Source organism: Phalacrocorax aristotelis, chromosome 19 (genome assembly GCF_949628215.1).
Source record: "Phalacrocorax aristotelis chromosome 19, bGulAri2.1, whole genome shotgun sequence".
Classification (NCBI taxonomy): Eukaryota; Metazoa; Chordata; class Aves; order Suliformes; family Phalacrocoracidae; genus Phalacrocorax; species Phalacrocorax aristotelis.
In genome coordinates this window covers 6,679,511-6,702,607 of record NC_134294.1, presented here as the reverse complement: position 1 = coordinate 6,702,607, position 23,097 = coordinate 6,679,511, and the positions used below count along the sequence as shown (strand labels likewise).

The window sequence follows — 23,097 nt, the reverse complement described above, 5'->3', positions numbered from 1 at the left end:
CTTAAACCAGTGCAGGGCCTGTTCTAAATGGTGCAGCCAGCAGACTGATTAAGCTGTTCCCACTACCTGTGAAGGTTGCTGCCCTCTTCACGTTAGGCTGGTAAAGTTTCAGCTATTTAAAGGGTGGCACGGGGACACGATTTCATTCCATGCTTGGTTAGCCCTGCCACTTTAAGGAGTCTGTCCCCTCTGAACATCCCACACCATCTAGAGAAGTAATTCCCTGAACTGAAAAAATGGCTGCAGATGCAAACTAAGGTGATCTGAACTTTAACTGGTCTGTGAGCGTATACGCATAAAGGGTGTATGTGCATTTTCTTTTGTGATGCAGGGTTTGGAGTTTAAGAAATTTCAGTTTCTTCCTCTGCTGTTTGACTGTTTTCAGTGACTGTGTTAATACTCCTCATCACTGTGGGACGCGGTGAAGTGGGTTATATAAACACAGGTAAATACATCAGTACAGGCTTTAGGAACTGCTTGATTTAACAGACTTTTCCTTGAGCAAAGACTGCTGAAAATTCAGTCGTTGCTTGCCGTTGTTGCTGTGTCTTGGCACTGCTGTCGGGGCTGGTATTTTCTCGTGGGTACGCAAAGGAGAAGAGCAGCAGTGTCTCAGGTCTTCTGCAGGTGAGGTTACTACAAGGTGTTGGATCTTTGTCTCGGTGCCAGTCGAACAACTACTCACATAGTTCAGTTCTGTGAAGGTCTGAAGGCAGAGGTTCTACATCTGACCCAGGTTTCCACGTTCTGGCCTCTGTGGTAGGGAAACCTGTTCCCCACATCGCAGTGTTCTGGGACTTGAAGTTGCATTCTAGGCTCTCTTGCCTGCGCTGCCCTAAGCTCCCCTATATTCAGTCTTTGTCATTGTTATCCTTCTGCTAAGAGAGCTGCTATTAAGCCCTTGCTTACAAATCACAGGACAGAGTAAATACTGTTTTCCAGGTTGTCTTCTGAGGCTTGAGCTTGAAGTAAAACCATATGAGGAGACGAAGATCAAAAAACCACTGGAGGCAACAGAATAAATCCAGTCTCAAGCAGACAGCTGGGTGAGTGTCAAACAAAGGAAGGAACAGCTGGATCAAGTAAAGCACAAGGAAAATTAGTTCCATCCCTAGGGGGAGGCAGAAAGATTGTTTTGTGAGCCCAGAGCTGTGCGGGACCAAATTAACCCGATAAAACTTTTACATCAAAGTCAGGGGCAGATCAGAAGGTCCCAGAGGGAGGGGAAAGAGAAGAGTGGGTGTTCGTAGCAATTGTGCAGAAAGCGTTAGGGAAAGGAAGGAGGTGGAGTGTGAGTGTAGGGGGAGAACAGAGTGGGGAGGTGGGGAATTGGAAGTTGTAGGTGGAGTAATTCTGCAGAATATGAGCTGCTGTCCACAGCTTTCTGGATGTAAATTGATGAGGTCATAGTGTTTTCCAGTTACAAAAAAAAAAAAGTTTTTTAAAAAAAGGTCTTCAACTTGTTTTTCAAGAGAGACGAAAACACGAAGAAGCTGAAGAAATGGAGCAACTAGCAAAACTCCTTCTGTGGCAGATTTTGCTTCAGCAAAGTAAGCTCCTAGCTGCTCGGCATGATGGTACTTGTTTTTATTTCAACTGCAGAGGATGGGGCTGGGGGTTAGCTAGAAGATTTTGAACTGTTATCTTTGTAAGATTTTGTTCAAATTCCTAAGTTAGCTGTGTTTTCATCAGTGAGGGGAGGGAATCATGCATTTCTCATGCTTTTTGGACAGGAAAGGGGAGAGAATGCAGAAATGTTTGAGGTTGTTTAAGGGGTACTCCATTCAGCGTGTTTGTGCAATCTATTTTTTCCTACCAGTTACCTTGATGAGCAAATTGAAAAACAGTAAGCTTGAGTGTGAGCACAGTAAAGCTTGCATAGTTAGATTTACAGGATCCAAGGTTATTTTGTGCTTGTGAAGAGGCAGAAACAGCTGCTACGTGTGTGAGTGTTCAGGGTGGAGGAAAAAACTGAAGTGGTTTTTTTTTCCTGTCAGCATAAAGACAGAGACATAGGAATTCACTTTCGGGTAAGGTGCAAGAAAGGGATGAGGACAGGTCTGATGAGCTTACAATAACAGAATGGCTTGTATCTTTTCCTTAATCACAGAGTTTTCTGTTAGAGGTGAAAGGAGATTCAGGGTCCTGAGAGCCAGACCCCAAGCTAAACAGAGAAACCCCAGTAAGGCTTGATGGCAGGTGAAGATTTGAGGATTAATCGCAAAACCCCAGCAATTCCACACTTACAACACTTTGGGCTCTAAGGAAGGCATCTATGGCAAAGGACCTATTACAGCTCTAAGAACAGTATGGAGAGACTATTCAGTGTGCTGGCAGTAGGAAGAGAGGAGCACAAGCTTTTTGGGGACCGGTGACCCCCCTCTTCTTCGCAGCCCTGGTAATGAGAGGCTGTGACTAGCCACCTGAGCCTCCCAAAATTCCTCAGTACCGGGATGGGGTAAGCTGAAGAGTTCTCGGTTTGGTCCCTAATTAATCTAGCCTAGTTGCCATGCCAGCGCATCATCCCCAGTTTTGCAATGCCTCAAGGCAAGGTTTAGGAATTGGCAACGTACGGGATCAGTCATAGGGACAGAAGGGTTAAAGTGGCTCAGAAAACTAGTGTGTGGGAGTGGGTTAAGCCTGGAGAAGGAGGAGAGGCCACATATTATATTTCAGAAGCATGAACCAGTCCAGCTACTCCCCGGTGTGGTTTTGCATGTTGGCAGAGCTTGGGGAGCACTCAGGGCAGGAATAGCAGGTTGGGTTGCTACAGAGCAGTGGGGGAGCTGCGCAGAGACAACAGTATCCCACCTAAGGACAGATGACCTCTGACAGACTATTCTCAGGTGTATTTTGGAGCGATAACTGTCCGTATGCCAGGCAGCCCTGATGTTTGAGTCCTGCTACCCCCACACAAATTAGGTTATAGCGTAATGAGTGAAGACGGGAAGGGGAGAAGGGAGGAAATCTGTGCTGTTCCATATTTGCTGAGATGAACCCTTCTGGAGAGGAACCACACCCTCAAGTGTTAATGTCTTGCAGGGAGGAACAGCACTGTGTTTGGAATGGCTCTACAAACTATTCTGTGGGCCTAGAGCCAGCATGAAGTACACAAAGCAGAGAAGGGTTTACAAAGCTGAGCTAATATCTGAACTGCCTGTGAGAAAGTTAGGGCAAATCTGTGAGGGATCCTGATTGTGCAGTGGCTAAGATGGCGATTGGTTTCTTGTACAGACAGAAGGTTTTTTCCCTTTCTGCTGAGGCAGCACATTCTTGCTTTTTGCCGATTCGTGGACATGTTCCTACCTGCACTGAGCTCTTGGAATTGTTGGGGCTGGGTGGGTAGTTAAGGGCTCTCCAGTCCTGACATCCTTTTTGAAAGCAGAAGACTGCTGTTGAGAAAGTTGTCCCAGAAAGCCTTTAAAAATAAACAAACATAGAGGCTTAAATAAAAGCCCAGTTCAAAGCTTGGCTTGACAATCAGTTGGCTTTGTAAGGGAAACCTTGTTTTACTGAAAAGCTTGGTCTTGCAGTCCTAGGCCAGCAGGCGCACGTGGTGAATGGGAGATGTCTAGGTGGAACGACATTGCTCGCTATCTCCCTCCTTTGCCTCTTCGAGATGGGCCCAGATGTTATTCCTGGTTAGTGGGTTTTAAAAAAATGGCTATCAGAAGAGAGCTGAGCTCATTTGTGTAGCTGTCACCTTGATGGTACTCCATCATAAACCATTATGGCCTCTTAGACGCTGGGTCAGCTCCCTAAAGAGTCAGGATGGAGCCACTGCCATTCTCCAAAAGTATTTGGAAATAGCTTGGTAGCACAGACTGCTGTTTTTGCAGTAATTGTGTAACAGCTCTGCAGAGACCAATAAATCCCCGCACAGACAATGGGTTTTATGGGAGAAATAAGGAATCTGATAGGCACAGATTTTGTGAAGGACACATCCTTTCTCTAGGACTAGACCATCCCTCTGTGCCCCTAACGTAAAGGGGATGTTGCTTCATTTTTCAAAAGCAAAAAAGCAGGTGAAGCAGACCGGGAGACACTAAAGAAGGCATGCAAATGAATAATGGGCTGAGCTTACTTAGGCAAGCGGGCTGTCAGCCTCAAGGACTGTTTCAGCCCACTCACCTGGTGAGCTATGACACTCGTTTCTCCAGTGAATTCTTAGTTTGTTTTCTTTCCTGCTCACTGCTACGGTCTGAACTTCAGTGATGCTTGTTGCCGTGTAAGGCGGCATCCAGGCAGCTTGTCCTGGCTCTGCTGACATCAGTGGCAAGGCTCTTCCTGAGTTCAGGAGAAGCACTGCAGGTAGAGCTGGTGGCGTCATGTCCCGGGGAGCGTTTGTGCGACTGAGCACTCAGGCTACCACTTACGGTGTTTGCAGTTTCCTCTTCTGCTCTGGTAGTCTTTCATCTTCTGGTATGAGGTAGGAACTTGGTGGTTTCATTAGCACATGAGTCTACCTGTGAAGCAGACCTTCTGCCAGCAGCTATCTCCAGGAGGAGAGAAGTGGTGGTATTGTTCAGGCAAGGCTCAAGGGACAGTTTTCTGTTCAAACTGCTCCAAGGACACTGCCTAGAGAGCTCCGAGTGTGTTGTCTTTCAGACCCAGAGGCTTTTACTTCTAGTTTGCCTGCAGTTTTTGTGGCTTAATTCTTTACTTGAAAAGTGGATGGGATTCAAGTAAGAGCTGGCTCTGCCTTTTACAAGGGATTAGGAAACGCTTTTACAGGATGCTTTCCTCTTCCTATATTGTGGGACCAGCAGAATACCTCCGGGATCCTGCAGAGAGGCATGCTGAGGCTGCACAGGACATGTTGGGGTGCAGCATATCGAGGTCTCTTTGTTGGTGTTTTTTTTTTCGTGGGTACATCACACAGAGAGGACAAAGTGATTATCCATCACATGGAATTTGAAATTTTAAAATGAGCTCCAGTGAGTCTTATGTTGACAACTATTAAGGCATTTGGTGGTTTTGAAGCTCCAGGCCCTGGAGTCCTGTGATTACGAAAGTCTGAGCTTTCACTAGGTGCATAAATACTCCTTGATTTTACAGTTGCAGGTTGGGAAGTGTGACTCCACAAAATAACTGCTTCCAGTTTACCCCAATCCTGTAGTTCATAAACTGTCAAATTTGCTGGGTTATGGCTATATCTCTGCCTTTGTTCAATAGCTACCATGTTATACAAAAAATAACTTTAAAAAGCATGGCTGGGGGCCATGTCTTGTTTGCACTGCGTGTCTCACGTAGCAGAGCTAGGTGTCCTAGCACATGGAGGAGACTGAAGAGAGAAAAAGGCTTATTCCTTCTTTTACTGCTCTATACTCAGGCTATGGAAGGTCTGTTTTAAATTCCATTTTCTCCAGGCATACAAGAGATCAGACACATTCCCGATTCCTTAGATTTCTAAGTGATCCCATTTACAGCCATGTCAAATAAGTTTGAGTCTTATCCATGACCCGGTGTATATGTGCAGGTTTCCAGCATTGCTGGGGAATCAGAACTATCAGTTCTTCCTTCTTTGTCCTGCGGAATTCCCATGCCTCTTGTAAAGACTTGTCCTTTCTTTCCCTTCTACAACTTCGCTGATCGGCTGTTATGCCGCTGTCTTTTTGGTATTCTCACCTACCACTTTGAGGCTACGAATGATACCCTCGGGCAGGCTTCAGACCCAAAGTTTCTGTCCAGAATCTGTGTGTGTGCATGTGAGTGTGCACAGACATGCAGTGAAAACCCCTTTCTCTTCAATGTCTGTCTCTCTGCTGAACTCCAACAAAATACTTAACTATGCCTTCATCTTGGATGGGTTTTGTTCGAGCGCATAATGTCACTGTAACCCTGGGCTGTTCAGCTTTGGGTGGCAACGCTCAGCAAGTCAAAATAGCGGTATGATAAAATGCAGGCAAGGCATCAACAGGCTCTTCTCTTTTCCCAGCAGGAAGCAACCTCTCCTGGTCACTGAGGGTCAGACCTGGGAAGACCCTGGAGTGTAACTGTCAAGTAAGGAAGGGTGCTGCTGCCCCACCTCTTAGGGAGCTGCTAGCAGAGCTTTAAGAGTGGAGGGAAAATGAAGCTGTCAAAACCCATAAGACATAAGCTTTTCTTATCTAAAAGCTGTTAGCTACCGACAGCTCCACCGCTTCCTTGTTTTAGAGAGCTGTGGTTGGAAGTGTGCTGGAGAAATGCATGTAGCTGGCTGAGAGGGCTCCAGCAACCTAGCGGGGCAAAAGGCCCCTTGGGTGGGATAGAGAGTCAGGACCTGGGTGGTCCTTACCATGCCAGTGGGGTCAGCTAAAAGATACAAAACTAGGGGTTAGTGCTATTGTTAGTTTAGGACTGCGACCCACTGCCGAGCAGAGCGTATTGGAAGGCTTAGGTGGATACCTGTGTCAGTTGTTAGATTTATGATGCTGCATTTAGGCTTAATGTTTTTAACATTAACTTGCAAGAGGAAAGGAGAAAAGTAAATGCATTCCTCTTGCTGAGCCAGGAGAGGATGTTTCTGTAACACCAAATCAATTTGCTATTAATGAGCAGTAGTGCAAGACTCTGGGAGCATTGGCTGTCCAGCCAGCCAGCTCAGAGACGCCACTCCCTAGCACACAAGTCGCTGTGATACTGCATCGTATCACAGGGCAAACAACACCAGTTCAACTGCACGGGCGTTGCTTTGTCGCGCCGATACGAGTGGATATGTCACACCGATGGGAGTGGATGCTGTTGTGCTGAGAGCTGGTTGTCCTGTTGCAAGTGAGACCGATTTCTCACGGAGAAGGATCATTTGGTGCCGTAAAAGAGCTTTTTATTCATCCTTTGTTGTCCTAAGCTAAATCTAAGTCCTGGCTTCCAGAGACAGGTTGGCAGCTTATAATATTTTACCATCAGGCGTTTTGCAGCCTGATTAGGAGAGACCATCAAATAATAGAATGACAATGTCTTGTGTATGATGTCTCATACCCAGAGCAGTGCAGGCTTTGCACGAGATTCTTTTTCCTTTGCGATGCTGAGATTATAAATATAGAAAAAATAACTTGTATTCAGAGTGTCTTTGAACTGGCTTCAACAGCTGGTGCTGCTCATTTTTGTTCTCTGGTGTCACCGCCCAGTATTTTGTGATAGGAGAAGGAAAGGAAAGAGAGTTTATTCTCAGCCCATGCACTGGGGGTGTGGTTAAAATAGCCCCAGTCTGGAGTTAATTTATTCTCTTTTGAAATGCATAAATTCCTGGGCTGAAAAAAAAAATAGAGCCTTTATCTGGGGGACATTGTGCCTATGACATTAGCAGGACAAAACATCTAATGATCTTGCTGGAGCCCACTTGGACTTGCCTGGTTAGAGAGATGAATGATGTCATTGTGTTGGGAATCTGAATGGTGCTCTCAAAGCATGATGGCGGGAGACCTCCTAGACCCCTCCTACACAAAAAGCAGGAGGGGCTGGACTAGAGAATTGCGGAAACAAAGGCATTAGTTCATTTCTTGCAAAGTGTTTCCTGCATAGATCTGAGTCACGTGTGTTGGACAGAGTTGTGGTTGCATCCCGAGCGTTACAGGGTTAACTGTGCAGAGTGGGAGTGAGAGTGGGAGAGACTCCGGGGGACATGCTGTGCTCCCAAAGCGAGGATGGGTTTGCCCAGCGGAGTGCTGACAACAGCGTGTGCCGTGAGCGTGAAGCGAAACAGCCACGTTACATCCCGCCTCATTTGACAGGTAGACTCAGCATCCTGCAGAGTTACAAAATTCCCTCAATGTGTTAATTCCCACCATCAATTTTACAGGAATCAGATTTGGAGTCTCGGAGATGAAAGTTATCTTTTGGCCCTCGGTCTAGTGCATCGGCAGCGTGGATCCACTCCCTTCCACTTGGGCAGCTCTAACCCCTAGCAAATGAGCTGGCGTCAGCTCTGTCTCCAAGTCTATTCAGGCCTTTGCCTTGGCAGAGAAAGTTGATGGAGATGTGGGTGTTTGCTGGGGAAGTGAAGCTGGCACATGTCATTTCACAATGGTCAAACAGGACAAAAATGAGCGTGGTTTTAGCTGGTGACATCTGGGTAGAACCACCTCCGCTCTGGGGAGACCCCCCCTGCAGCGCTGCCTCCAGCTCTGGGCTCCTCAGCACGGGAACGACATGGACCTGTCGGAGCGGGGCCAGAGGGGGCACAGAAATGCTCCGAGGGCTGGAGCCCCTCTGCTGTGAGGCCGGGCTGGGAGAGCTGGGGTTGTGCAGCCTGGGGATGAGAAGGCTGCGGGGAGACCTTATTGCGGCCTTTCAGTGCTTAAAGGGGGGCTGTAGGAAGGGTGGGGGTGACCTCTTTAGCAAGGCCTGTTGTGAACAGAACAAGGGGTGATGGTTTTGAACTAAAGGAGGGGAGATTTAGACTGGATATAAGGAAAAAAGTTTTTACTATGAGGACAGTAAAGCACTGGCCCAGGTTGCCCCGAGAGGTGGTCGATGCCCCATCCCTGGAGACATTCAAGGCCAGGCAGGACGGGGCTCTGAGCAACCTGATCTAATTGAAGCTGTCCCTGCTTGCTGCAGGGGTTGGACTGGATGGCCTCTAAAGGTCCCTTCCAACCCAAACCCTTCTATGATTCTATGAACTGTTCTTGCCCTGCTGTTTCTGCTGGTGCCTTGCTGTTTATGTGGGACGAATATCAGATCCCAATACTGCTGCCTCCCTTCCCCCGCCCGCTCCTGCCTCCTTGGGTTCTTGTTTTCATCTTACACAACATGTGTTAAATAGTTCTCTCTTGGGCAGAAGAGGCCGCTTTGAGACAGTTTTGGTGGGTGACGCATTGACAGCTTTGGCATTACATTGGAATAGCATGGTGGAAAAAACTCTGTGACTATGGATGGTATGAAATAAAGACTTGGAGTGTATGAAATTCATTTGCGGGCTAAGCATATCCCACATTGGTCTTCAGTTTGTTGGGTCAGGCACTGTCTTTTGCTGTAAGTGTACAGTGTCTGCTGCAGCCTGTGGTTGGGTCTCTGGGCTTAACCAAAATACCTGTGTGAAATAAGTATATTAACAGACAAGGGAGGAATAGATGGAATAATAACAGAGGAGGTGGTTGCTGAATATGAGTGTGAATATGAGGAGTTTTTTCTTCCTTTTGTTGTCAGTAACGTTCTCTTCTTTCTGCTTTGACAGGTTCTGTTTATTCGTATTCAGGTGAGTGACATCTTTGTAATCTGCCTGTCTTTGTGATCATGAGAAGAAATGAGAGGCACCCGGATTCCGTGACATGCGATGGGGGTTTCATTGCTAATTTCCATAGGCATGACCCACGCATCCCATGGACTAGTGTCTCTAAACTTTGATTAAACCGGGGGTTAGGATTAGGAAGGGGTAGGTAGGACAGGTCAAATCTATAATCCTGATAACAGACATCAGACATCACTTTCACTGAATGAAATCACTGTTTTTAAGTGGCTTCTTATTTTATTTCTCCATGAGCGAGCTCTGTGTTGGTCTTGAAAGTGACTTTATTTTGGGTGGAAGGCGTGCAAAGATTTTAGGACAGGTCTGAGTCCTACTCTAGTGTCTTCTTCACATGGCATTAATCTGGTAACCCTGTTTTTTGTTCTTTGCTCCTGGCTCTCAGTCCCAGCTGATGCCTCAAACCCAGACAGCGTTGTAGTGTCAGTGTTAAATATCAGTGCTACGCTGGGGTCACAGGCTGTCCTGCCCTGCAAGAGTTATCGCATGGTGTGGACCCAGGATCGTCTGAACGACCGCCAGCGTGTAGTCCACTGGGACGTGTACAGCAGCTACTACGGAGATAACAAGGTGGAGAGGCTGTGTGACATGTACTCAGCTGGACATCAGCGTGTATACAGCTCCTACAACCAGGGGAGGATATTCATGCCCCAGAATGCCTTTACAGATGGCAACTTCTCCTTGGTGATCAAAGGTACTAAAGAGCACCTTTTCCCCTATGCTATTTGCAAAATGGAAAATTCTTGGCTAAACTACCTTTGTGTTTTTCAGTGAAAATGGCTATTTTATGGATAATTTTCTGTAAATAAATAAATATCAATCTAATGAGGTTAATCGGGTTCTCTGAAGCGCTGGCAATAGTGGTGTTTTTACCCTTTGAAACAGTCCAATTTGAAAAGAGAATTGGTAAAAACTCATTGCTTGAAAGTCACTGGGGCTTCTTGTTGACCTTTGACTGTATTTCAGTTCCTGAACTACAAACCCAAGACTGTAATTCTTCCTATGCCTGCTCTTAGCTAAACTTAAATTGGCTTTCTCTTTCCATCTGTTAATACAAGTACATTCCACACAAAAGCAAATAAACTGAACAAATTATTATATTAGGTGAGATGATTCTTCTCTATTTAGCCTACCCTGGCGATAAGGATGGGTGAGAACCAAGTTATGCAGAGGCCCTTTTGCATCCATACAAGCACTTGGAAAACAGTATAAATGACAAAAGTAATCATTGTCTCAGTGAAGAAGATTCAACTTCCCCTCTCTTTCCTCTTGTACTAGATGTTGCAGAGACTGATGAAGGCACATATTCTTGTAATCTTCACCATCACTACTGCCACTTATACGAAACTGTGAAAATCCAGCTAGCTATCACCAAGAAAGGTAGGTGCGGCAGACAGCTTGGTGTTCTTTCTGCAAGGGACCTGGTCTGGCAACTGGAGTCCAGTGCCCACCAGGACTCTGAATTCACAGTGGTGCTCGTGTGCTGATTCCCGCTAGGCCTTGCGTGCTGTTATACTAGTACCAGAGAAGAGCAGTGTGGACGCAGGGTGTTGCCCATGCCTTACCAGTTGCAGGTTCAGGGTTTTCGGACGCCACAAGAGGCTTGGAAAACATCAGGAGACAGTGGTGCTCACTATGCTGTTTGCTATCAGATTCCCTGAGTTTTCAGAAACTTTATTCAATATATGCTATTTATAACCTCTTTCCTGTCTTGGCATGTGACAAACGATGCATGGAGCTTGTTAAGTTAAATGTTTACGCTAGGCAGCCCAGTTAACTAACTGTCCTGTTACTGCTCCAGCAGCAGAACATCCCTAGTAACAATCCATCATCGGTCGGGTTAGCCACAAAGATCTGCCTTGTACATTGGTTGGTGAGCTTACCCTGACAAGCCTGTAGTTAAAGGGCCTCCTGAAGTTACCACACCTTAATTCCAGCTCTAAAAGCAAGCTTCTAAGGGCTGTTGGCAAGTGCAGTGTGTGCCACCCATGCCACACATGCGTCGCTACCATGTCATTTAAACCGACCTTTGTATGATGAGCAAGTAAAGCTACTGGGGCTGGTTGTACTGGGAAGCTGTAAAAGGGCTGATGGGATAGCAGAGAAGTGCATCTCTTCAGCCACTGTTCTTACAGCTTCTATGCAATAAAAACACCCAGGCAGGCCTGTGGGCAGGCCCCAATCTGCTCATCTGTGTTTTGGTTCTTCTGTTATTCCTTTTCAAGAACAAAATACAAAACAGTGGTTCTTGAACTCCTCCAGTAATTAAGGCATTTGTGGGTAGAAAAGCATTTCCTGCTTGGAGAATTGGGATACAGCATATTGAAGATGAAATATGTTGTTCTTGTTCCGTTCTTAGTCTGTAGAGAGAATATACTTCCTGCTTTCTGAAGCAAGAGATTAACTCTCAGTTATAAGGAAGTGGTCTTGCTTAATGCACTGACCTAGGATGTAGAAGATAAAAGTACGTTTCTTTACTAACTGCTGAACAAGACATACTACCCCTGTGGCTCTTCAGGATCTGTGGAGGGGATGTGTTATAGGATTGCAAGGTCTGAGAGCAATCTTAGGTGTGCCTGGGTGTCCTTAAGCATGGGACGAGTATGTAAAGGTGCAGGTACCAAGGTTGCACAACTTGTTTTCTCTCCTCCACAGCTGAGGATGCAAATGAGTACTGGGATGGGGAAAAGCCTGTGATCGTTGCCCTAGAAGGCAGCACAGTGATGCTCCCCTGTGTGAACCGTAACCACATCTGGACCGAACGGCACAGTGAAGAGGAGCAACAAGTGGTCCACTGGGACAGGCAACCCCCAGGGGTTCCTCATGACCGGGCTGACCGCCTCATTGATCTGTACGCCTCTGGCGAGCGCCGTTCTTACGGACCTCTCTTCATTCGTCAGAAGATGAACATCACTGACACAGCCTTTGCCCTGGGTGACTTTTCCCTGCGGATTTCTGAGCTGGAAAGTGCAGATGAAGGCACTTACTCTTGCCACCTGCACCATCACTACTGTGGCCTGCATGAGCGCAGGATCTACCAAGTCTTTGTGACGGAGCCAGTGCGAGAGAAGAAGGTGGTGAACCTCACAACTCACAACATTGCCCCGGCTGTAGGTAAGTGGCCTCTGGAAGTGGTTCTCCTGATTGAGCAAGAGATGAGTATCCACAGTTGCACCTTTGAGCTCTAAAGAGCTCAGTAAGCCACGGGATGGGAATATGACACGTTACTCCCCATCATCACCTGAGGAGGCTGTTGCTCCAAATGCCACAATGTCCTTGCCTTGTCTGTCCCTCTGCAGGGGTCTGCAGGGATCACTTAGTGCCAGCAGGAGGGAGTGTGGTCAAGGCAAACCTGTGCCCTGCAGAAGTACCACAGACACCACTGAAGTGAAGGTGCCACTTAGAGCGACACTGAGGTTTCCTCTATGAAGGTTTCTCACATTTGAGCCAGGCCTTAGGGTTAGAAGAGTAGATGAAGTCTTGCCTCCCTTGCTACTAGTATCTGGCTGTAGTGTATGGGCTTGGTTGTTTCTGAGCTATTCGGGTCCCCCAGTTTAAGAAGGACAGGGAACTGCTCGAGCAAGTCCAATGGAGAGCTACCAAGATGCTCAGGGGCTGGAGCATCTCCCTTATGAGGAAAGGCTGAGAGACCTGGGCTTGTTCAGCCTGGAGATGAGAAGCCTGAGGGGGATCTCATCAATGCTTATAAATATCTAAAGGGCAGGTGTCCGGACACTGGGACTGGATTCTTTTCAGTGGTGCCCAACGCCAGGCCAAGGGGCCACGGGCACAAGCTGGAACACGGGAAGTTCCACCTGAACATGAGGACAAACCCCTTCCCTGTGCAGGTGCCAGAGCAGGGGCACAGGCCGCCCAGAGAGGCTGTGGGGTCCCTTCTCTGGAGACATTCACCCCCCGCCTGGACGCAGTCCTGTGCCCCTGCTCTGGGTGTGCCTGCTCAAGCAGGGGGTGGGATGGGGTGAGCTCCAGAGGTCCCTTCCAGCCCCCACCACCCTGGGATTCTGTGATTCCCATTACATTGGTGTACCCGGAGCTGCACACGTAGTGATACTGGTGAGGATCCTGTAGAGCTGCTTTAACACCATGCTGCACCAGAAGTGGAGTGTCCCAGCCACCAGGGTTAATTACCCTGCCTGCAGTGCTGTAGTGACATCCAGCTCTTGTTTTCTTTGCTCCACGGCGATTCTGCAGCCTGTTCTGCCCCGCAATGCTAACGTGCCTTAAGGCAAACAAGCTGTTTTTCTAACAGGCTCCCTTTCCTGATTGCTTTTATGGAACAGGAGGAAGTGTGGGGCACAGGTCAATTCTGCTCTGCCTTTGCTGTTATAACTTGCACTGTTGTCACCAGTGTAGATCATAAGTGTTTCTCTCCCCTTAGCGCGGGGGCTTAGGCTGTGCAAGATGTCAGACTGTGCAGAATCAAGCACCAGGAATTTTCCTCCACCCCTCAGCTTTTCTTTTTTTTTTGTCTTAAACCAGTTTTTACATTTTCCACTGCAGTGAGCTATCATCTGACAGCCTGTCCAAACTCAAAACCATCATGCTTAGTTCAGGCAGAAAAATGAAATTAAAATCCCAAGTTTAATATTTTTTAAAGTCTTTTGGGTACAGCTCCTTATTAACATTTTAAAATATTCATTGTGGTTTAATATTTATTGGCTGCTTAATATATAATGTTGACATGCTTCATACATTTTTAAATAGGTCTATTCTTCTCTAGCAATTGGTTTTTTCAAGTCATAGAAGCCTAAACTTCCCCCTTGGGACTAAGACTGGTGTCCAGAAAACCCAGGCAGTGCTAAAGAGAGGTGGCTCTGGGGAGCTGGCACGGAGGCCAGGACATACACATACCAGCCTCCCTGCCTCTGGCCCTTGAGCCCTATGTAGATCACATTATGCAGATGAAAACTAGATCTTGTTCTCAGAGTTGCCCACCCAGGAATTCATTCCTGGATGTTGTCCTGGTTGTTGCTGAGGCGTTACCTGCCTGCTCAGAGTCAGACAGAACCTACAAGTAACTTAACCTGCCAGGGATGTCTGGGTGAGGCAGTAGTGCCCTCGGTGCTGGAGGAACTTGCCTTCCTGAGAAAAGCCATTTCCACTGTCAAAAAGAACAGCCTTAGGAGAGCTTTGTCCCCTATGGGCAGTGAAAGCTCAGCTGGTCTGAGAGCACCACACACAAAAATGTGCTGAGTCGATGGGAATGTGAAAGAAGCTGAGACATCTGGAATGCCTTTTTCTAACCTACTGCTGATGGGGAGCCTGCTGGGACGTGCCCTGTTTGTGTACAGCAGGAAAGGCTGAGATATTGCCCCATTCCATGAAAAACTGTATACAGCTCTTCTGGGGATATAACATAAAGCCAAAATGAAACATCAGGAGATAACAAAAGCAGAGCAGTGAGAGCTTTTTCAGCAAGCAGCTATAGTTTCTGGTGCAGCTCCAAGGCGCGGAGCCATTTCCAGACAGGAAACTTCACCCTGTTTTGAATATAAGCATGAGCTCAATTCTGCTCTCGGTCTCGGCAGTATAACTGGGGTGTGTGCCTACTAATTCAGTGCATTTTTACTCTGTGTTTGCTTTGGAGCAAGTGATTAAAGAATGGCATCCGTTGTCTCATGCTTATTGCTAAACTATTCTCAGTCTTTTGCCAACCTTGAAAAGAAAACGGGCCATCTGTACCCAGCAGTGGTGAGCTCTCTTGGTAGAGAGTTTTCCTTTTTTCCCCGCAGAAGAATCTGACCCTTGGCACTTCAGTAATGTAACGGTACTTCTGTTCTAACTTTTTTCCCCCCACCATGAAAGCTTATTTTCCAGTAGTTAAACCAGATCACGTGAGTGAATTGGAGGCAGAGGGGCACGCCATGTTGAGCCATACTGAAAGATCAGATCTGGGTTACACAATAAACCTTCATCACCTCAGCTTAAATTCTGATATAACAGTAGCATGAGGAGGAGAGTCTGTATTAGCTTGGTGATACTATTCTACGTGCTGCTGTTCATCTACTGGGTGCAGCTGAATCAACCGTTACTCTGTGCCTCAGTTTCCCCAGTTATAAAAAGGGGTCTATTCTGTTGCCTTCCTGGTGATGCACTTTGAAGTCCACCAGTGATGGTTTGTCAAAACACTAGCATTTTTAGTATTACTTCACTGAGTAAGCCAAGGAGACCCAAAGTTACCAAATCTCTGTTTCCACTGTTTGTTGTTACAGTGACCTCTCCAATGTTGACTAAAGTTTAACCCCACTCCTACCCTATCTTGCAGCATTGTGGGAAAGCAAAAAGCCAGGAATGGAATGTGTTTATGTTTGCTGACATCTGGCTCAAAAGCTGCTCCAGTGGCTACCATCTCATTACGGGAGATGCTGAAGAAGCCCTTCATGATCCAGAGATTTGTTAAAGTAGAACTGTTTGCAGCTTTGCAAGTGGGTTTTTTGGTTTGGTATTTTTTAGCTTAGCAGTTGTGAAAAACCACATGCTAGTTTTCAGCGCTGTAGCCAGCAAGGACGCAGCATCTAGCAATGCCAGCAAGAAGTGGAGTATTGATGGAGTAGAGGGCTGGGCTACCAGAACAGAGTAAATGCTAAAACCTCTGGGTTTTCCAGGACTGCTGTAAGCATTAGCAAACAATCACCTCTGGTTTCAAAGTGTTTGTTTCAATCTGTTATTGTCTTATTTGATTTTATTGTTGGTGGGTTGGTGTTCTTAGATGCTGGAAACGAGCTACCCAACTGGAACCAGTCACTATGCCAGCAGTTCAAAAAATGTCAACATTTCTCACATTAGAACACATCTGTTAAATGGAACTGTGGCTTTTGGGATATTTTCCCCCATCTTTCCCTTATTCCCCTGTCTAATTTACAGGGTTAAACACCCAAGGGAGTGGTAGGTCAGAATTCCATACTGGTTCTTGCCTGGTGCTCTGTGAACGTCCTCTCTCAGGAGGAGATGTCACTTTTAGCTCTGCTTTGAAGAGAAAAGCTTCCCCCAGCACGGTGTGTCTTCTGGGTTTGTGTCTGTGCCTGGGCTGGATTCGTCCACTCCTCTGACTACTGCAAGCAGAGAAGTCGCTTCCTCTTTATATGTGTAAAACATTGACCTATTTATTTGATATCTACAGAGTGTTCTGTGTAAGAGTTTTGAGTTACCGTTCCCTGTGCTGCGGAACTGAAATGCTGCTGCACCCACAAAAGGAATGGAATCTTGGCTTTTCGTTGTAGCTTTTTCTTTTATTTATTTTATTGATTTTCATTTTATTTAAGAGGAAACGCGTTCTTTGGCATTGAAAATTCCTCCCACTCTGTAAATTATAACCCTTGGCAGGGAGGGGCTGCTTCATACTTTAGCTGTCTGGAGCCAAAGCAACGTGGTGTGTGTGTTGTAAGGGACCCAGAGGAGGGTTGTGTTACCCTGCAGAAAGGCTTGGGGCTCTCTAGTGTGGCTCCTTTCTGGACTTCTCTGCAATAAACAAGAACACACTGACAGCCAGGCAGCAGCAAGGGAGTGGGCGACAGTCACTGTTAATACCTCATGCTCCTGGGAAGTACAATGGTCTCGTGAAGAGCACAGGCTTCTTCCAACTGACAAAAGTGCAGTATGTTGTAAATTAGGGAGCCATTTGCTCTTTACTTCATGTGGTTCAGAAGAGTTTCTCGCTGAACGCGCTTTTCAGGCCCACCTATGGGCCCCCGTGTGAATATGCTTTGCTTTGGGTGCAAATTACAATTATCCTTTTCCGTTTTCCCTTTTCCTCTGCCATCAGATCCAAATGTTGTCAGGGGCCACAATGTGATAAACGTCATCATCCCTGAGAGCCGGGTGCACTTCTTCCAGCAGCTGGGCTACATCCTGGCAACTCTGCTGCTCTTCGTTGTCATCCTCATCATCGTTGTCCTCATCACCCGCAAGCGCCGGCAGAGAGGTAAGTGCTAGGAAAGACCAGCCCTGTAGTGCTTATAGGGGTGTCTCACGACAGGAGAGCTGATACTGCAAATAATTACTGCAAAGCATAATGCTGAAGGCAGCAATCGTCTTCTGGAAAACCAGCAACCTACGCAGTGGGGAGTCTTTGCAGGTGCTGATGCCAAGGGAGATTCATTAGTGTGGCGTAAAAATTTCCAGGCCTTGATTTGCTGAGTCGCTCCGTTGTAAGGGAAAAGTAAATCAGAACTGCTAGATAGTTGCTCTTTACAAGTGGGGTTCATTTAGAGCAGAAGGCCCACGTGCATCCCTTAGGAATGAAGATGTTGAAGGCCTTGCCGGACTCCCCATGCTAGGTGGCTCTCTGTGTGTAATTAGCTAAATGGACACTGAGAGCTTTTGGTGACTTCCACACAAATAGTTTTGGATGCCACACAAAAAGCAAATACCAGGGAATGTCTGTCTCCTGGTGTGTTCTTTGCAGTACCACGTTCATTCTTATTTACGTGTCAGGGGATCAGCACCAACACAAATTGGAGTTATCTCCACTGCCTTACGTGGAGTTACTTTGCAGTCACAGAGGGGACAGAGTCCTGGCCCTGGCCTTTGCATGGAAAAGAGGAGCCTGAAATCATCCCTTCTTGCAGGGTGGGGTGAGGCAGGAGTGTAGCTAGATACCTGGCCTGTGGGAGGCTGATGAAAACCAGCACCTGTAGCGTGTGACGGAGGCAGGCCTAAGCAATGAGCTGGGGATGGGCACGTGCAGCACCAGCACACAAGAGATGACAGATGTGGTTAATATTTTTGTAATAAATGGGAGGTGGAAAGAAATGCAATATGGCAATTGCTGTAGTTTCTCGTGGCTGGGCATCCACAGATCTGGGAAAACCGCTGGAAAGCTGGTGCATAAAGGAAAGGGAAGCTCCCTGTGGCAGCGGAACACATGAATTCTTGTATATTGGAGGGATTGTGAAAGCGATCGTTGTAAGCATCGCCATAAGGAGCACTGTGAATAAGTACTAGGTGTTATTTTTATCACTGTTGTCAGGGAGGGGTTGGTTGGACTGGATAAGACTGCTCATTCTGTTTCTTCTCCCTGTTTAGGTTATGAATACAATGTGAAGAAATATGGAGAGTAAGTATGATTACACAGTCTATGATTAGAATACATAAAAATGAACTTAGGGGCCCCAACCCTCAGCTGTCATTAAGAGCCTAAACCAGCTGAGGATCTGGTTAGTACAAGTACAGCCGTGTAAAGCACAGGCTGTTTGATAGAGCTTATTCATTGCTTTCCACCGATTCTTTTGCAGCTTTACACTCTAGTCATTATTAGTGTAATGTTCCCAGGAATATACCCTTGCATAATGACTGCATAGCAGGGAGCGACCTCTTTGCTGTCAAAGAGGGAAGGAGAGAATGGTTTATAGGGCTGATTTGGCATCTCCTCTCATTATACTTTGGGAACTGATTCACAGATCATGTTTCTGTGAGGTGTCATTAGGAGTTAGCGGCAAAGGGGTAATGCACAAACCTACTGGAAACCCTACTGTGAGACTGAGGCCAAGATTGTGTAGCTGAGTTCCTTTATGTTTTATTATATGGTATTAAAGTGGAAGAGATGGGGAAGTTCCCGTACAGATTGGCTCCCCATTGTTCTAAGCTCTGGACAAACACATAGGGAATAAAGAGCCAGCCAGCCAGAGATCTCAAGGTGTTAATAGAAAAGACAGTCAAAGGGATTCAGTAGTCAGCAGTATGACCTTCTGAAATCTGTTTGATAGGTTAGGGGCCAAGACAGGAAAAGCACCTATGTACAGTGGCTGCCAATGCTGTTATGTATCTGTCATGATTTCTCCAGGGAACCCTTGTAGAAACTGGAAAGGATTCTGTAAGGATAGCTGTGAAAATCACCAGTACTTGGTAGAGAATGAAATCTTCTATGGATTTTTTTTCCAACTTTTCTCCAGATAATATAGCAAGTAAACACTGTAAATTAAATTCTCTAACGCAGCATTAGAAAAACTGTTGTGAAAAGTGTGAAAGGAGCCGGTTATTAAAGGATGTGACAATACCATTTTTCACTGCTGTTCCTTTTTCAGGAAGGATGTAAATCTTAAAGAGTTTACAGTCGACACAACAGATCTGACTCAATACAGAAGTGAAGACATCAGGCTGGGTATGCATCAACTAGCAACCGTCCTCCAAAGCGGGTCAAAACTCGTTAAAATTGAGCATTTTCTAATGGCATTTAGGTGCCCATTTTGAAATTACTTCACCTCCTGATTTTAAACGGCAACTTTGAGAATCTCGGCCCACAAGTCACTGCAAGCAGGGGGACTCAGCTGGAGAGGGCAGTCCTGACTTTTAACTAGAGGCTGATTTAATGAGGTTGGCCAGTAATGAGGCACAGCTGCTTTTGTTTCACCTGGAGTTTTTGGGGTTCTTTGACATGCACCTGAAAGCCAAATTCACATGAGTGCAGGACCATGTGGAATGAGATCAAGACATTGTCTAGGGAAGAGGTCTCCTCAAATTTAAGCAGTTTGTGTAGGCAAGAGGATCAACAAAGCAGCTCTCTAGAATCTCCTGTCCAAGAAACAAAGCATTTGTCAATATGAATATCATCATTCTACAGTACATAAAAACTAGCTCAAAGCGAGGGAGCTGGAGAAAACAAAATAGATCAGCATTCTTCAGTGCTAACTACTGACCTTATCTCTCTTGAAAGTGGGTATGAGCTGTAGTTGACTGAAGTGGGGATAAAGAGGAGTCATGAGCTGGCTGAGTTCATTGCCTTCACTTTCCATTGAAGCCAGTTTGGTTTAACTTTCTACAGTTTCATCCCCCCAGATGTCAAATCACTTGGTGAACAGTTGGGCCTTCTATCAAGATCTGTGATAGCAATTCAGATAAATAAGCTTGGGGAACATGATAGGAAGAAAATTTGCAACAAAAGTCCTACAATACAAAAGATAGAAAATACAAAAACCACTGGAACTCATGGTAAACTGGAACATACTGAAAAGAGGGGAAGGAAGCTAATCTCACTGGTGATCTGCAAAAGTGTTTTTGCTGGGATGTGTAGGACTGATTCCAGGAACTTACCACATTCCTGAAGGTGGATGCTGCTCCTTACTAGACCTTGAAGGTGTAGCCTTGAGTTTATTGTGTCAGTAATTGATTAGGGGTGTCTTCTTGCTTGGACTTGGAGTGGGTTGTCTGTAAAGCAGAACTGATCCTCTTGTCTGCACTACACTGAGATTCCTGAAGACTTGCCGTGGTGCCAAGTTCATACCTGCTGCAACTTGCCATATGTCATTGCTCGTGTTGATAAACCAGGAAACAATTGAGTCTGTCCCCTTTTTTCCCCTCTGTGCACCCGCAGTAAAGGTACAATCTTTAAAAGAACAAGCTGACAGACTTTAGGTCCCAAGCTAGAGAATTGCTGTAAGGGCCCCAATAAACAAGAGGTAGATATGAAATCTGAAGAACGAAGGAGTTGGAGAGGGTGGGTTGTAAACCAGGACAGCAGCAAGTGCAAATTCCTCTCTGTATGTCTCGGGAGAGCTCCCCTGCGAGCAAATTCTTTGAATAACTGGATCAGTCACCTTCAGATGAGCTTTCGTAGATAACCCAGAGCTTTTTGTTTCGTGCTGGAAGAATCTGTGGTCCCTATGAGGAGCAGGAAACTGAAGTATGCATAACTGATTAGTGCCAGGGGCAAAACTAAAGTCGTAGCAGCTTTCCTTTTCCTGCTGAGTGGCTGAGTAACTCCGTGAGTTGCTCCTAGAGATTTGGAGATGCCAGGCCTAGAGTACTTCAAGGAAGGACTGATCACATGTCTGCCTTGCCTGTAAAGCTTTGTTTTCTTTTAATATTCTAATGGCTGTCTGAATTGTACTCCTCCCATACACAGATTACAAAAACAACATCCTGAAGGAGAAGGCTGAGCAAGCCAGGAGCTTCCCAGCAAAGAATATTGATTTAGACAAAGGTAATAATGACCTGCTTCACCCTAACCGGTGGCTCTAGGAGCCTGCTGATGGGTTGAGGGAGGGAGGAGGGAAGCACACAGTGTAGCAGTGAGCCGGAGCCGCAGCTGAATGGGGAGTGGTAAACGTTATGACAAATGGCAGCAGGAATGAGAAGCTGGTTCCCTTCCTATCCTTTCATCACGGAGCCACAAGATGCAAGTAGTGATTAGGCTTTTAAAAACTTTTGGCATGGCACAAATAGAATTTTTCTTTATTGGAAAAAGAATGCCTTGCAGGGCTGGAATAGTGCATTCTGTACTGTAACCTCAGAGGGAGATATATCTCAAGAATGGCCTGGCATGGTGTTTGAGAAGAAAACACTGTGCAGAAGAGAGTGTTTTGAGTGAATTTATTTGTGGGTACCGGGCAGTCACTTACTTCGTTCAAAAAAAAGCTCCTTCCCTCGGGCCTGAACCTCCTTTTCCTTATCCAGGATTAATCCTGAGTATTACACCTCAGTTTATAGAGCCACACTTATGTTGAGCAGTACTTGTAAGAAGTTGTTAGGTTCCATGACTCCTTTCGCATGAATTTAGAATATAATAAATGTGATTGAAATTATATCAAGAAGGGAATGGTCTGGAGAGTCCCTGAATTGCCTTAGACCTGCTGTTCTTGATGGAGTTATGATATATTTGCCTACATCTGCAGATCTGCAGAGATGATCTGTGCGATAATTTATACACAGTATATCTCACTGTGGGCTTTATGAAGAGGATATTGGGAACACGGTTGCCTGCAGATGGTCACTTGTCGCAGTATAGCTAAGTCCATATTACAGTGTGCTGCTTTGGGTGGTTTGAAATCTCTCTTCAGGTACTGACCTCCATTTCAATTTGCTTTCAGATTTCAGGAAGGAATATTGTAAATGAAGACATTCCCAAGCTGCTGGCTGGACCAGGAGCTTCAATCCAAGATAGATAAATGGAAAAGAGATGCCTTTTCTTAATATCAAGTCCCTCCAGTTACCATAGAATTTTTTTCATGTAGACTTTCTCCCCACTGAGCACAAGGGTATTTGCAAATGCTTCTTGAAAGAGTTAAACTGTCTCTCTTGTGTGCACTTATGATGGGTTTGGGTTGCCTTTTCTTCTGTTCTCCCAGTCCTCCATTCACCTTTTCTTTCTTGATATTATCGTTGGTTTTATGCATCAATGATTTTTATGAGCTGAATCAGCAGACCTTTTGCTTTGATGTTACTGCTTTAAATAAACCAACCTGCATCACTAATCTTGAGCCATCATTATATCAGGCATTTTTCCATGTAGCGTATTCATCAGAAAAATAATAGCAAAGCCTGATTGTGATCTCTCATAGGCTGGCATTAATCGGGAGGAGCTGCACAGTCGCATAGCGCTTTACATATTCCAGGTGAAGTACAGAGAGCATATGCCTTCACAAACGACAATGCAAATACCTCATTTTATGAATGGGGCAATGTCAATATCCTCATTTTCCAGGGGAAAGGGAGGCACACAATTGACCAAGGTAGGGCTGGGATCAGCTCCGAAGAGCTCTGGAAGCCTGACTCTGCATTTCTCTCTCTAAGCTGCTTTGTTGATTTGTTTTTGTTTCAGTGCAGACCAAATCAAATTTGGCATGAGCAGATACTTTCAGCTGAAGTTAATGGAGATACAGTGCTGTAATCCCAGTCTCAGTTAGATCAGAACCAGAAATATTATGGAGAGGGCTAAACTGCTTTGTGGAATCTGGAATGTGATTTCCCTGCAGTCTTTGGGTGGACCCAGGCCACACAGAGCTTGTGTGCACATCAAAACAAAGGTATGATTACAGCACAGGCAGACAGATTGTTAAAAGGAACAGCTCCTCGTGGGCAGCCCATGACGAGGAAGAGCAACACCACACTCCGCTGAATAGCCAGGCAGGAATTTT

The 23,097-nt window shown here is 46.0% G+C and overlaps 1 protein-coding gene across 3 annotated transcripts; it reads left to right on the top strand.

The window, feature by feature from the left end:
- The first annotated feature begins 942 nt into the window (after window positions 1-942).
- Window positions 943-22,447, top strand: MXRA8 (matrix remodeling associated 8). Of its 3 annotated transcripts, none has more exons than XM_075113962.1 (11): window positions 943-1,046; window positions 1,473-1,550; window positions 9,158-9,178; window positions 9,612-9,920; window positions 10,505-10,606; window positions 11,882-12,340; window positions 17,010-17,168; window positions 18,272-18,302; window positions 19,270-19,346; window positions 21,087-21,164; window positions 22,051-22,447. In XM_075113962.1, the coding sequence occupies exons 2-11, from the start codon at window positions 1,502-1,504 to the stop codon at window positions 22,074-22,076; spliced, it is 1,311 nt and encodes a 436-aa protein (XP_074970063.1). In that variant the 5' UTR covers window positions 943-1,046; window positions 1,473-1,501; the 3' UTR covers window positions 22,077-22,447. The 3 variants fall into 3 exon arrangements, with proteins under 3 accessions (XP_074970063.1, XP_074970061.1, XP_074970062.1); XM_075113960.1 differs by having other exon boundaries at window positions 1,473-1,577; XM_075113961.1 differs by lacking the exon at window positions 943-1,046 and having other exon boundaries at window positions 1,118-1,550.
- The last annotated feature ends 650 nt before the right edge of the window (window positions 22,448-23,097 follow it).

What these genes read in the sequence shown, in the direction of transcription:
- MXRA8 (XM_075113960.1), top strand. Translation starts at nt 1,502, where the DNA reads ATGGAGCAACTAGCAAAACTCCTTCTGTGGCAGATTTTGCTTCAGCAA. An exon ending in GCTAGCTATCACCAAGAAAG is followed by an intron (nt 10,607 to 11,881) that starts GTAGGTGCGGCA and finishes TCTCCTCCACAG; the next exon opens with CTGAGGATGCAAATGAGTAC. An exon ending in CAACATTGCCCCGGCTGTAG is followed by an intron (nt 12,341 to 17,009) that starts GTAAGTGGCCTC and finishes CTCTGCCATCAG; the next exon opens with ATCCAAATGTTGTCAGGGGC.